Here is a 14740-nt window from a genome sequence, read left to right as displayed (position 1 = left end):
TGCCGGATGAGGGGATGTCAGCGGCCTGAGGGGGGGTGGGGGGAGGGTAGGTGGCCCAAGGTCGGGAAGGGGGGAGAGGAGGTCGGCACCCCGGGTGGGCTGCGAAAGAAGTGTCGGCGGGCCCCAGCGGGTGTCAACGGGCCGAGTGTCGGCGGGCCCCAGCGGGTGTCAACGGGCCGAGTGTCGGCGGGCCCCAGCGGGCCGAGTGTCGGCGGGCCCCAGCGGGCCGAGTGTCGGCGGGCCCCAGCGGGCCGAGTGTCGGCGGGTCCCAGCGGGCCGAGTGTCGGCGGGCCCCAGCGGGTGTCAACGGGCCGAGTGTCGGCGGGCCCCAGCGGGCCGAGTGTCGGCGGGTCCCAGCGGGCCGAGTGTCGGCGGGCCCCAGCGGGCCGAGTGTCGGCGGGCCCCAGCGGGTGTCAACGGGCCGAGTGTCGGCGGGCCCCAGCGGGCCGAGTGTCGGCGGGCCCCAGCGGGTGTCAACGGGCCGAGTGTCGGCGGGCCCCAGCGGGCCGAGTGTCGGCGGGCCCCAGCGGGTGTCAACGGGCCGAGTGTCGGCGGGCCCCAGCGGGCCGAGTGTCGGCGGGCCCCAGCGGGTGTCAACGGGCCGAGTGTCGGCGGGCCCCAGCGGGCCGAGTGTCGGCGGACCCCAGCGGGCCGAGTGTCGGCGGGCCCCAGCGGGCCGAGTGTCGGCGGACCCCAGCGGGCCGAGTGTCGGCGGGCCCCAGCGGGTGTCAACGGGCCGAGTGTCGGCGGGCCCCAGTGGGCCGAGTGTCGGCGGGCCCCAGTGGGCCGAGTGTCGGCGGGCCCCAGCGGGCCGAGTGTCGGCGGACCCCAGTGGGTGTCAACGGGCCGAGTGTCGGCGGGCCCCAGCGGGCCGAGTGTCGGTGGGCCCCAGCGGGTGTCAACGGGCCGAGTGTCGGCGGGCCCCAGCGGGCCGAGTGTCGGCGGGCCCCAGCGGGTGTCAACGGGCCGAGTGTCGGCGGGCCCCAGCGGGCCGAGTGTCGGCGGGCCCCAGCGGGCCGAGTGTCGGCGGGCCCCAGCGGGTGTCAACGGGCCGAGTGTCGGCGGGCCCCAGCGGGCCAAGTGTCGGCGGACCCCAGCGGGCCGAGTGTCGGCGGACCCCAGCGGGCCGAGTGTCGGCGGACCCCAGCGGGCCAAGTGTCGGCGGGCCCCAGCGGGTGTCGGTAGGCCCCAAAGTCGGGGCAGAGGTAGAACGCATTCTGCGCATGCGTCCCCTGGCCGCCAGAAACTTGCCAGATGAGGGGTGGTGTTGGATAAGGGAGTCCTGAATAAGGGAGGTCCAACCTGTATAACTAAGGCTAAAAATTTTGTGTCTGCACACACTTTCTGTCCACAGAACCTAGCTTCCTTGTTATGTTTTTGTTAGGACTCTAGGATGGAGAAAGCTATGTCCACATACAGGGAAATTAGAAGGGCATAAGGGGAAATGGTAAAGGGTTAGCAATAGATATTAAAAGGAAATAGTTTGGGGTTTTATACGCATATGTAAAGTAAAAGAGTAGTTAAATGGACGATAGGACTATTCAGAGTAGAAGGGGCAAATCTAACTGAAGGTTGAAGGTTTGGCTGAGATATTGAATAAATATTTAGCAGCAGTTTTTAACACCTGATGGTGAGAATGTAGGTGCACTAGAGGAGGTGATGGAACTATTGTTAAGGATAATTGTAGAATAAGAATTGGTTCTGAACAAAATTCAGCAGAACTTGCAGTGGATCAGTCACTGAGCTTCACCCTAATCAGAGGAGAACTGCTGTGGAGCATTGGAATAGGAGGAGACCATTCAGCCCCTTGAGCTTGTTCCACCATTCCAATTAGATCATTCCATTTACCCGCCTTTGCTCCATATCCCTTGATAGCCTTCATTAACAAAAATCTATTGACCTCCATTGTGAAAATTTAAATATCCAGAGCCAGGTGATGGAGTCTGCAACGTGTGTTCACCAGGATGTGCCAGGAATGGGATCTATAGTGATGAGGAGAGACTGGAGATACTCGGACTATCCCCACTGGAACAGAGAGATTCAATATAGGTTTTTAAAATTATGAAGCTTCTGATGGAGTTAATGCGGAAAGACTATGTCCTCTGGTTGGGGAGTCAATGACGAGGGGTCATCAATTTAAAATTGTACGAGTGAGGAGAGGCGTTAGGAGGAATTTCTTGGAACAGAGGATTGTTAAAGCATGATTTGCCACAGGAAGTGATGGAGGCAGCAACTATTGCATCTTTTGAAGGAAAATTGGATAACTATTTGAAGTAGAGGAAAATACACGGCCATTGGTGAGAGAACCGAGCTGACAGACACAATGGACCGAATAGCCTCCTTCTGTGCTTTAATATTCTATCATTCAATGATGGTGGTAGATTCTGGTTTAACGGATGATTCTGCAGTGTTGCCTTTGTTTACTTGCTGTTAGGTGGATGAAGAAGCCTCGGTGTGGAGTCCCCGATCAGCCCCGGGTTACTCGCAGACAGAGGAGTAAACGCTACGCACTAACTGGGCAGAAGTGGAGACAGAAGCACATTACATACAGGTATTGTCCGAGCCACAGCTAGTGTTGGGCCAGCATGCTGCCGTACGTTCATGCTATACTGATAGAGGATTCTATTATAACGGGAATAGATAGGTGTTTCTGCGGCCGCAAAAGAGACTCCAGGATGGTATGTTGTCTCCCTGGTACAAGTGTCAAGGATGTCTCGGAGTGGCTGCAGGGCATTCTGGAGGGGGAGAGTGAACAGCCAGCTATTGTGGTGCATATAGGTACCAACGATATAGGTAAAAAATCAGATGAGGTCCCACAAGCTGAATTTAGGGAGCTACGAGTTAAATTAAAAAGTAGGACCTCAAAGGTAGTAATCTCAGGATTACTACCAGTGCCACGTGCTAGTCAGAGTAGGAATCACAGGATAGTTCATATGAATACATGGCTTGAGGAATGGTGCAAGGGGGAGGGATTCAAAGTCCTGGGACATTGGAACCGGTTCTGGGGGAGGTGGGACCAGTACAAACCGGACAGTCTGCACCTGGGCAGGACCGGAACCAATGTCCTAGGCGGAGTGTTTGCTAGTGCTGTTGGGGAGGGTTTAAACTAATATGGCAGGGGGATGGGAATCTATGCAGGGAGGCAGAGGGAAATAAACAGGGGGCAGATGCAAAAGGTAGGAAGGAGACAAGTAAGAGTGGAGGGCAGAGAAATCAAGGGCAAAAATCAAAAAGGGCCATATTACAACATGATTCTAAAAGGACAAAGAGTGCTAAAAAAGCAAGCCTGAAGGCTCTGAGTCTCAATGCGAGGAGCATTTGTAATAAGGTGGATGAATTAACTGCGCAGATAGCTGTTAACGGATATGATGTAATTGGGATTATGGAGAAATGTCTCCAGGGTGACCAAAGCTGGGAACTCAACATCCAGGGATATTCAATATTCAGGAAGGATAGACAGAAAGGAAAAGGAGGTGGGGTAGCGTTACTGGTTAAAGAGGAGATTAATGTAATAGTAAGGAAGGACATTAGCTGGGATGATGTGGAATCTATATGGGTAGAGCTGCGAAACACCAAAGGGCAGAAAACGCTAGTGGGAGTTGTGTACAGACCACCAAACAGTAGTAGTGAGGTTGGGGATGGCATCGAACAGGAAATTAGGGATGCGTGCAATAAAGGTACAGCAGTTATCATGGGTGACTTTAATCTACATATAGATTGGGCTAACCAAATTGGTAGCACTACTGTGGAGGAGGATTTCTTGGAGTGTATAAGGGATGGTTTTCTAGACCAATATGTCGAGGAATTAGCCAGAGAGTAGGCCATCCTAGACTGGGTCTTGAGTAATAGAAACATAGAAAATAGGTGCAGGAGTAGGCCATTCGGCCCTTCTAGCCTGCACCGCCATTCAATGAGTTCATGGCTGAACATGCAACTTCAGTACCCCATTCCTGCTTTCTCACCATACCCCTTGATTCCCCTAGTAGTAAGGACTTCATCTAACTCCTTTTTGAATATATTTAATGAATTGGCCTCAACAACTTTCTGTGGTAGAGAATTCCACAGGTTCACCACTCTCTGGGTGAAGAAATTCCTCCTCATCTCGGTCCTAAATGGCTTCCCCCTTATCCTTAGACTGTGTCCCCTGGTTCTGGACTTCCCCAACATTGGGAACATTCTTCCTGCATCTAACCTGTCTAACCCCGTCAGAATTTTAAACGTTTCTATGAGGTCCCCTCTCATTCTTCTGAACTCCAGTGAATACAAGCCCAGTTGATCCAGTCTTTCTTGATAGGTCAGTCCCGCCATCCCGGGAATCAGTCTGGTGAACCTTCGCTGCACTCCCTCAATAGCAAGAATGTCCTTCCTCAGGTTAGGAGACCAAAACTGAACACAATATTCCAGGTGTGGCCTCACCAAGGCCCTGTACAATTGTAGCAACACCTCCCTGCCCTTGTACTCAAATCCCCTCGCTATGAAGGCCAACATGCCATTTGCTTTCTTAACCGCCTGCTGTACCTGCATGCCAATGAGAGAGGATTAATTAGCAATCTTGTCGTGCGAGGCCACTTGTGGAAGAGTGACCATAATATGGTAGAATTCTTCATTAAGATGGAGAGTGCCACAGTTAATTCAGAATCTAGGGTCCTGAACTTAAAGAAAGGAAACTTCGATGGTATGAGGCGTGAATTGGCTAGCATAGACTGGTGAATGATACTTAAAGGGTTGACAGTGGATAGGCAATGGCAGACATTTAAAGATCACATGGATGAACTACAACAATTGTACATCCCTGTCTGGCATAAAAATAAAACGGGGAAGGTGGCTCAACCGTGGCATACAAGGGAAATTAGGGACAGTGTTAAATCGAAGGAAGAGGCATATAAATTGGCCAGAAAAAGCAGCAAACCTGAGGACTGGGAGAAATTTAGAATTCAGCAGAGGAGGACAAAGGGTTTAATTAGAAGGGGGAAAATAGAGTATGAGAGTAAGCTTGCTGGGAACATAAAAACTGACTGCAAAAGCTTCTATAGATATGTGAAGAAAAAAAGATTAGTGAAGACTAATGTAGGTCCCTTGCATTCAGAATCAGGTGTATTCATAATGGGGAATAAGGAAATGGCAGACCAATTGAACAAATACTTTGGTTCTGTCTTCACTAAGGAAGACACAAATAACCTCCCGAAAATACTAGGGGACCGAGGGTCTAGCGAGAAAAAGGAACTGAGGGAACTGAGGGAAATCCTTATTAGTCAGGAAATGGTGTTAGGGAAATTGATGGGATTGAAGGCTGATAAAACCCCAGGGCCTGATAGTCTGCATCTCAGAGTACTTAAGGAAGTGGCCCTAGAAATAGTAGATGCATTGGTGGTCATTTTCCAACATTCCATGGACTCTGGATCAATTCCTATGGATTGGAGGGTAGCTAATGTAACCCCACTTTTTAAGAAAGGAGGGAGAGAGAAAATGGAATTATAGACCAGTTAGCCTGACATCGGTAGTGAAGAAAATGCTGGAATCAATTATTAAAGATTGAACAACAGCGCATTTGGAAAGCAGTGACAGGATCGGTCCAAGTCAGCATGGATTCATGAAAGGGAAATCATGCTTGACAAATCTTCTTGAATTTTTTGAGGTTGCAACTAGTAGAGTGGACAAGGGAGAACCAGTGGATGAGGTGGTATTTGGACTTTCAAAAGGCTTTTGACAAGGTCCCGCACAAGAGATTAGCGTGCAAAATTAAGGTACATGGAATTGAGGGTAATGTATTGACGTGGATAGAGAACTGGTTGGCAGACAGGAAGCAAAGAGTGGGAATAAATGGGTCCTTTTGGCAGGCAGTGACTAGTGGGGTACCACAAGGTTCAGTGCTGGGACCCCAGCTATTTACAATATACATTAATGAGTTAGACAAAGGAATTGAATGTAACATCTCCAAGTTTGCAGATGATACTAAGCTGGGTGGCAGTGTGAGCTGTGAGGAGGATGCTAAGAGGCTGCAGGATGACTTGGACAGATTAGGCGAGTGGGCAAATGCATGGCAGATGCAATATAATGTGGATAAATCTGAGGTTATCCACTTTGGTGGCAAAAACAGGAAGGCAGATTATTATCTGAATGGTGACAGATTAGGAAAAGGGGAAGTGCAACGAGGCCTTGGTGTCATGGTACATCAGTCATTGAAAGTAGGCATGCAGGTACAGCAGGCAGTAAAGAAAAGAAATGACATGTTGGTATTCATAGCGAGAGGATTTGACTATAGGAGCAGGGAAGTCTTGCTGCAGTTGTACAGGGCCTTGGTGAGACCACACCTTGAGTATTGTGTGCAGTTTTGAGGATGGACATTCTTGCTATTGAGGGAGTGCAGCGAAGGTTCACCAGACTGATTCCCAGGATGGCAGGACTGACATATGAAGAAAGATTGGATCGACTAGACTTATATTCACTGGAATTTAGAAGAATGAGAGGGGATCTCATAGAAGCATATAAAATTCTGATGGGATTGGACAGGTCAGATGCCGGAAGAATGTTCCCGATGTTGGGAAAGTCCAGAACCAGGGGTCACAGTCTAAGGATAAGGGGTAAGCCATATAGGACCGAGATGAGGAGAAACTTTTTCACTCAGAGAATTGTGAACCTTTGGAATTCTCTACCACAGAAAGTTGTTGAGGCCAGTTCGATGGATATATTCAAAAGGGAGTTAGATGTGGCCCTTACGGCTAAAGGGATCAGAGGGTATGGAGAGAAGGCAGGAGTGGGGTCCTGAAGTTGCATGATCGGCCATGATCATATTGAATGGTGGTGCAGGCTCGAAGGGCCAAATGGCCTGCTCCTGCATCTATTTTCTATGTTTCTATGCTATGGAACCTGCAACTCACCCACATGGGAATAGGAATTTGCTCATGTTGTAACAGGGCCTGGTCAGGTGGTAGGTCACCCTGTGAGAGAGATGGACAGAAGGAGAAGAAAAGAGAAGGAATCATGTGTGAGTTGATCAATCTAATCCCGTCAGTCTCGTGGCTGGGAGATGATAATTCGGGCAGTGTGAAAAGGCAGAAAATTAAAACAAAACCCTTCATTGTTATGCTGCAATTAGCTCTAGAAACCCTTTGGTTCAATTGATATGCGCTATTAATAATGATGGTAATCCTTTGGTTAGAGTGCTATGTGCTATTACTAATCCTGCCCATTTCAATTCCTCAATTGGGTGTAATTTAAATCATTCTGTTTTGGCGATGCACTGTTGCAATTATGTCACATTATCATGTTGGTTTTTCTCTTGTTTTCAAGTGCCCAGGTTGAACAAACATACTTGACTATTCTCAGTTGACGTGCGCCGTGGTAACAGAATGTGTCTGAGCTGTTCCATCAACCCTTTAAATGCCAATAAGTAATTGGCAAGTTCGCCGGCAGAGAGACCAGTTTGCAGCCAATTCAGTTCACTATACAAATTATCAACGGTCTGAGTGCACTAATGGCTGTAGACCTCGGATATCAATCCCACCTTTAGTGTTTAGAAGTAGCAGCCTTTATACAAGTTATGGTGCTGGCATCTATCGAAGAATATTGGAAATTGTCCAGCACGTTCTGTCCACAAAACTATCCCAAACAATTACTGTCCCACCAGTCTCTCACAATGATTCAATTGGTGATAGGGAACATGAATAGTGTCAAGTGAATGAAAGACTAGAATTGAATGCCGGAAGAGAGGTGAGAGTAGCTGCTGTAAAACTTTTAAGGGTTCTTGACAAGACAAACCTAATAGGCCGCAGTCAGTATGGTTTGCACAATGGATTAGATTTATTAAACTTACAGCAATAGTATACTTAACAAAAAGCGATAGTTGACGAAAGCTCGCAGGCCCAGGTCCCTGGAAACTTTCGTGCACAGGTCGATGTTGTCCTAAATCTGTACATTGCTATTCCAGCCGTATCTGTGCAACGGTATTCTTTGGGTATCGATGTTTTAACCAATTTCTTATCAAAAGTTAATTTGACCAGTGTCCATATATGGTCACCTTGTTAAATTAGTTCTAATGGTCAAAATACCATTGTCAGTCAAACCAGAGCTAGCATGTGGCCACTCCTGTCTCCAGTAATTTTTCATCAATGCCTGCTTGTCCATGTTATCTTGTTTATAAATCCCTTCATCTCCTTGGAACCTCTTATTTATGCTCCTATGTTCTAACTGTTAGGTTTAATTAAACAGACTCCAATTTCTACTTTGTTATTATAATCATGTGACCTTGGCTCACAGCTTGTATTAGTTTGCTATTTAAGGAGCTTCTAACATTTCTAATGTCCACAGAGAATCATGGGTAAGATTAGTCGGTCAATGACTACAAATTGAATACATATATGAATCTCTAATACCAGTCTTTCTTACACTGCCTTGAACATCTCGGTAGCATTCGACCAAGAATGGAAACATCAACTGCTTGCTTTTAACGTAGTAAAACATCCTAAGGTGCTTCAGGGGAACGTTATTTGACAATATTTGACATCGAGCCACATGAGCTATTAGGACAGGTGACCAAAAGCTTTGTTAAAGAGGTAGGTTGAACGAGTATCAAAGGAGGAGAGAGAGGTTTAGGGAGGGAATTCCATAGCTTGGGGCCTAGACAGCTGAAGGCACGGCACCAATAGAAATCGGGATGCACAAGAGACCAGATTTGGAGGAGCGCAGAGATCTTTGAGGCTTATAGGGCTGGAGGAGATTATAGCGATAAGGAGGGGTGAGGCCATGGGGAGATTTGAACACAAGGATGACAATTTTAAATTTGAGGCGTTGTTGGACCAGGAGCCAATGTAAATCAGTGAACAGGACTTGGTGTGAGTTAGGATACAGGCAGCAAAGCTTTTGATGAGATTAAGTTTATGTAGGGTGGAAGATGGGAGGCCGGCCAGGATAGCATTGGAATAGTCAAGTCTAGAGGTAACAAAGGCATGGATGAGGGCTTCAGCAGCAGACGAGCTGAGGCAGGGGTGCAGTCGGGTGATGTTACAGAGGTGGAAATAGATGGTCTCAGTGATGGAGCAGATATGTGGTTGGAAGCTCAGCTCAAGGTCAAATAGGACACCAAAGTTGCGAACGGTCTGGTTCAGCCTCAGCCTCAGATAAGGAAGAGGCTTTGCTGGATCTGGTTCTGGGGAATGAGGTGGGTCAAGTGGAGCAAGTGTCAGTACGTGAACATTTAGGGAACAGTGATCATAGTATCATAAGATTTAGATTAGCTAAGGAAAAAGATAGGGAGCAATCTAGAGTAAAAATGTTTAACTGGGGGAGGCCAATTTCAGTGGGATGAGAACTGATCGGGCCCAGGTAAAGTGGAATCAAAGATCGGCAGGCAAAACTGTAGTGGAACAATGGGTTGCCTTTAAAGAGGAAATAGTTTGGGTACAGTCGAGGTACATTCCCACGAGGGGGAAAGGCAGGGCAACTAAAGCCAGAGCTCCCTGGATGGCGAAACAGACAGTGAATATTATGAGCAGAAAAAGAGCACGTATGACCAATATCAGATTGCAAATACATCTGAGAATCAGGCTATATATAGAAAGGCCAGAGGAAAAGTGAAAAAGAAAATAAGAGGGGCAAACAGAAGGTATACGAGTAGAATGGCAGCCAACATAAAAGGTAATCCAAAAGCTTTCTATAGGCATATAAATAGTAAAAGGGTAGAAGAGGGGGCATGGGGTTGATGAGGGATCAAAAAGGCCGCAAAAAAATCAACGCCAGTGCACTCAAAGACCCAGCTAAGAATGCCCTATACAGCCAGCGCCTTACTGCTAACCTGGTGACCCTCGATGACCCCGAGACGCAGAATTCCCACAGCGCTTGGTCTGCCCTCCAGGCCACCATAACCAGTGCCTGCGAAGAGACGCTCGGTCACTAAACCAGGAAACATCAGGACTGGTTTGATGAGAATGACCAGGAGATCCAAGAGCCAATAAACCGCAAGCGCAGGGCATTTCTGAACCTAAAACAACAACCCAACTCATGAACAGCAAAGCAGCTTTACAGACGGCTGAAGGCCGAGGTCCAACAAAAAATCCGCGACCTAAAGAATAGATGGTAGGTGGAGAAAGCACAGGAGATTCAGCAGCTGGCCGACAGCCATGATGTGCGAGGATTCTTCACCGCAGTCAAGTCCACCTGCAGCCCAAGCACCCAAGGCCCCACCCCACTGCTGGCCAAGAACAGGGAGACACTCATCAAGGCAGTCAGGACCCGCTGGAAGGAGCACTTCGAAGATCTCCTTAACCGAGACTCTGTCTTTGACTCGAGTGTCCTCGACTCCATCCCGCAGCATGCTACCCGCCACCATCTCAGCAGAACCCCAGCCCTGCACGAGGTAGAAAAGGCCATCCATCAGCTCAAGAACAACAAGGCAACGGGAGCGATGGAATCCCCGCTGAGGCACTAAAGTATGGCAGAGAGGCACTATTGGCACGAATGCATGATCTCATCTCTCTCATCTGGAAGGAGGAGAGCATGCCGGGAGATCTCAGAAAAGCAGTAATCGTGACCATCTTTAAAAAAGGGGACAAGTCTGACTGCGGCAACTGCAGAAGAATCTCCCTGCTATCAGCCACTGGGAAAGTCATCGCTAGAATCCTCCCCAACCATCTTTTCCCTGTGGCTGAGGAGCTCCTCCCGCAGTGCGGATTCCGTCCACTAAGGGGCACAATGGACATGATCTTTATGGCGTGACAACTGCGAGAAAAATGCAGGGAATAGCACCAACCCTTGTACATGGCCGCCTTTGACCTTACAAAGGCTTTTGACACTGTTAACCACGGAGCGTCCTCTTCCATTTCGGCTGCCCCCAAAAGTTTGTCACCATCCTCTGCCTGCTCCACGACGACATGCAGGCCGTGATCCTGACCAACGGGTCCACCACAGACCCAATCCATGTCCAGACCGGAGTCAAGCAGGGCTGCATCATCGCGCCAATCCTCTTCTCCATCTTCCTCGCTGCAATGCTCCATCTCACAGTCAATAAGCTCCCCGCTGGAGTGGAACTAAACTATAGAATCAGTGGGAACCTGTTCAATCTTTGTCATCTCCAGGCCAGATCCAAGACCGTCCCATCCGCCGTCGTCGAGCTACAGTACACAGACGACACTTGCGTCTGCGCATATTCAGAGACTGAACGGCAAGTAATAGTCAACATCTTCACTGAGGCGCACGAAAGCATGGGCCTTACACTAAACATCCGTAAGACAAAGGTCCTCCACCAACCTGGCCTCGCCACACAGCACTGCCCCTCAGTCATCAAGATCCACGGCGCGGCCCTGGATAACGTGGACCACTTTTCATACCTCGGGAGCCTATTATCAGCAAGGGCAGCCATCGACAACAAGGTTCAACACCACCTCCAGTGCGACAGAGCAGTCTTTGGCCACCTGAGAAAGAGAGTGTTCAAAGACAAGGCCCTCAAATCTGGCACCAAGCTCATGGTCTACAGGGCTGTAGTGATACCCGCCCTCCTGTATGGCTCAGAGACGTGGACCATATACAGTAGACACCTCAAATCGCTGGAGAAATACCACCAACGATGTCTCCGCAAGATCCTGCAAATCCCCTAGGAGGACAGACGCACCAACGTTAGCGTCCTCGACCAGGCCAACATCCCCAGCATCGAAGCACTGACCACACTTGATCAGCTCCGTTGAGCGGGCCGCATTGTTCGCATGCCTGACTCAAAGCAAGCGCTCTACTCAGAACTTCTAGATGGCAAGCGAGCCTCAGGTGGGCAGAGGAAATGTTTCAAGGACACCTTCATAGCCTCCTTGATAAAATGCAACATCCCCACTGACACCTGGGAGTCCCTGGCCAAAGACCGCCCTAAGTGGAGGAAGGGCGGTGAGCACCTCAAGTCTCGTCGCCGAGAGCATGTATAAAGCAAGCACAGGCTGCGGAAGGAGCGTGCGGCAAATAAGACTCCCCACCCACCCTTTCCTTCAACCACTATCTGTCCCACCTGTGACAGAGACTGTAATTCTCATACTGGACTGTTCAGTCATCTGAGAACTCACTTTTAGAGTGGAAGCAAGTCTTCCTCGATTTTGAGAGCATATAAATAGTAAAAGGGTAGTAAGAGGGGGTGTGGGGCCGATTAGGGATCAAAAAGGAGACCTGTGCATGGAGGCAGAGGGCAGGACTGAGGTGCTAAATGAAAACTTTGTATCTGTCTTCACCAAGGAAGAGGATGCTGCCATAGACAGAGTGAAGGAGGAGATAGTGGAGACACTTGATAGGATAAAAATTGATAAAGAAGAGATATTAGAAAGGCTGGCTATACTTAAAGTAGATAAATCAACAGGAGCGGATGGGATGCATCCTAGGATGCTGAGGGAATTGAGGGCGGAAATTGTGGAGGTACTTGCGATAATATTCCAATCCTCCATAGATACGGGGTAGTGTCAGAGGACTGGAGAATTGTAAATGTTACACCATTGTTCAAAAAGGGGCGTAAATATAAACCCAGCAATTACAGGCTAGTCAGTTTAACCTCGGTAGTGGGGAAGCTTTTAGAAATAGTAATCAGGGACAAAATTAACAGTCACTTGGATAGAGGTGGATTGATTAAGGAAAGCCAGCACGGATTTGTTAAAAGGCAAATTGTGTTAAACCAACATGATCGAGTTTTTTTCTGAGGTAACAGAGAGGGTTAATGAGGGTAATGCGGTTGACATAGTGTACATGAATAGTTATCCCCTCGCTCACTTCCTCCTCGCACGCCCAGCCCTCACCCCTCCCCCCCCTCCACACTATCATTAGCACATACACTCACACGTCCCTCCCACACTATCATTAGCACATACACTCACACCCCACCCCGCGCTGTCATTAACAAACACACAATGACACTCATTGGATTTCACTGAACACCATTTCATTCTGAGGCAGGACAATTGTTCATTGCGAGCCAGCGTGTTCTAGAGTTGAGTGCTGGGTGCAGTGCAGTAATCTAATGTTTTAACAGTTATTGTTTTGCTTAGTCTATATAAATGGATGAGTGAGGCATTGTTTCCGTCTTACAACAGTTCATTTTCAAGAAAGTGTAACAATTTGTGAAAAACTCTCATCTATCCACACCATATGCCTGGAGGTTACAGCTGCCCATGTTTGTTGGCCAATTGTTGGTTGATTTTGCTGTGCCTGCTATTTTTACTGAGGGATTAACCTGTTTATGATAACCAGGTGCTCGCTGGTCGGGGGAATCCGTAACCAGGTGTTCGCTGGTCAGGGGAACCTGTAACCAGGTGCTCACTGGTCGGGAGAACCTGTAACCAGCCGATCGCTGGTTGGGGGAATCCGTAACCAGGTATTCGCTGGTCAGGGGAACCTGTAACCAGGTGCTCACTGGTCGGGAGAACCTGTAACCAGCCGATCGCTGGTTGGGGGAATCCGTAACCAGGTATTCGCTGGTCAGGGGAACCTGTAACCAGGTGCTCACTGGTCAGGAGAACCTGTAACCAGGCGATTGCTGGTCGGGGGAATCCGTAACCAGATGTTCGCTGGTCAGGGGAACCTGTAACCAGGTGCTCACTGGTCGGGAGAACCTGTAACCAGGTGCTCACTGGTCGGGAGAACCTGTAACCAGGCGATCGCTGGTCGGGGGAACCTGTAACCAGATGTTCGCTGGTCAGGGGAACCTGTAACCAGGTGCTCACTGGTCGGGGGACTGCTGAGAAGTTCATTAACGGCTCGACTTTCGATTATACGGTTTTCATTTGTAGGCTCGAATCTTCAAGCTCTGTTTTTGTCTCAGTTTTGTCTCGAGGTCTGTCCAGTGCAGCTGATCTGGTTCTGACTGGGTTACGGTGGGGACAAGTTGTGTTTTTTAGGCTGCAGTATTTGCTTACAACGAATCATTTATTCTTTTCTCCAACAGCATTCACAACTACACCCCGAAGGTGGGAGAGTACGAGACTCGTCGGGCCATCCGCAGAGCTTTTGATGTCTGGCAGAAAGTCACTCCATTGACTTTTGAGGAGATTCCTTATCACGAGATTAAGAGTGACAGGAAGGAAGCAGACATTATGATTTTCTTTGCCTCGGGTTTCCATGGTGACAGCTCCCCTTTCGATGGGGAAGGGGGCTTCTTGGCGCACGCATACTTCCCTGGGCCAGGAATTGGCGGAGATACTCATTTCGACTCGGATGAGCCCTGGACGCTGGGAAACTCCAATCACGATGGTTAGAGCACATTTCCGTTTAACTCGTGTTGTTACGTCAAGTGATCGAAATAAAATGGTCCACGGGTCACAGCAAGACCCAAGAAGTGAAGACTTCAAGATCTTCACCAAAGGCCGTAAAGGGCTGTCCAGATAAGTGCCGTGTGATCTGGAGTGAAGACTTCCTCAGGCTTTGTCGTCATGACGGGATTTTTTTTACAATTTTCTTTCTTGGGCAAACGACGGAAGGGCCAAATCCTCCATTCTCACAGTGATGGAGTCAGGCAGGAGTGAGCCGAGGGAGTTGCTCAAACCTCTCGCTCCGCCATTTGCTAAAGTCTGGACTCGACCTGGAGGGTGCCGGGAGGGAAGGGGTTCTGATTAATGATGATTAATTGAAATCTTTCTTTCAATAATTGTTAACAACATCATGTAAAGCAAAAGTGAGGGGGCACCAGTTGGATTTTTATTGAAAAACAGACTTCAGCTTTCCTGACCGATTTGAACAGGAGTTTTACCGTAAACTGTTGGTGGCTGTGCTCTGCTGCCAAGTGGGT

The 14740-nt window shown here is 48.8% G+C and overlaps 1 protein-coding gene across 5 annotated transcripts in view; it reads left to right on the top strand.

The window, feature by feature from the left end:
- The window catches only part of mmp24 (matrix metallopeptidase 24), a 188564-nt gene that overhangs the window by 91176 nt on the left and 82648 nt on the right, over window positions 1–14740 (top strand). For 4 of the 5 annotated variants that reach the window (XM_070896500.1, XM_070896504.1, XM_070896502.1 and 1 more), the window contains exons 3-4: window positions 2435–2551; window positions 13901–14205. In XM_070896500.1, coding sequence (XP_070752601.1) covers window positions 2435–2551; window positions 13901–14205 — 422 coding nt within the window. The remainder of the gene's footprint in view (window positions 1–2434; window positions 2552–13900; window positions 14206–14740) is intronic. The other variant, XM_070896501.1, reaches the window with a different exon arrangement.

The sequence above is a fragment of the Pristiophorus japonicus genome, chromosome 12 (genome assembly GCF_044704955.1).
Source record: "Pristiophorus japonicus isolate sPriJap1 chromosome 12, sPriJap1.hap1, whole genome shotgun sequence".
Taxonomy (NCBI): domain Eukaryota; kingdom Metazoa; phylum Chordata; class Chondrichthyes; family Pristiophoridae; genus Pristiophorus; species Pristiophorus japonicus.
This window is presented reverse-complemented; position numbering and strand designations above follow the sequence as displayed.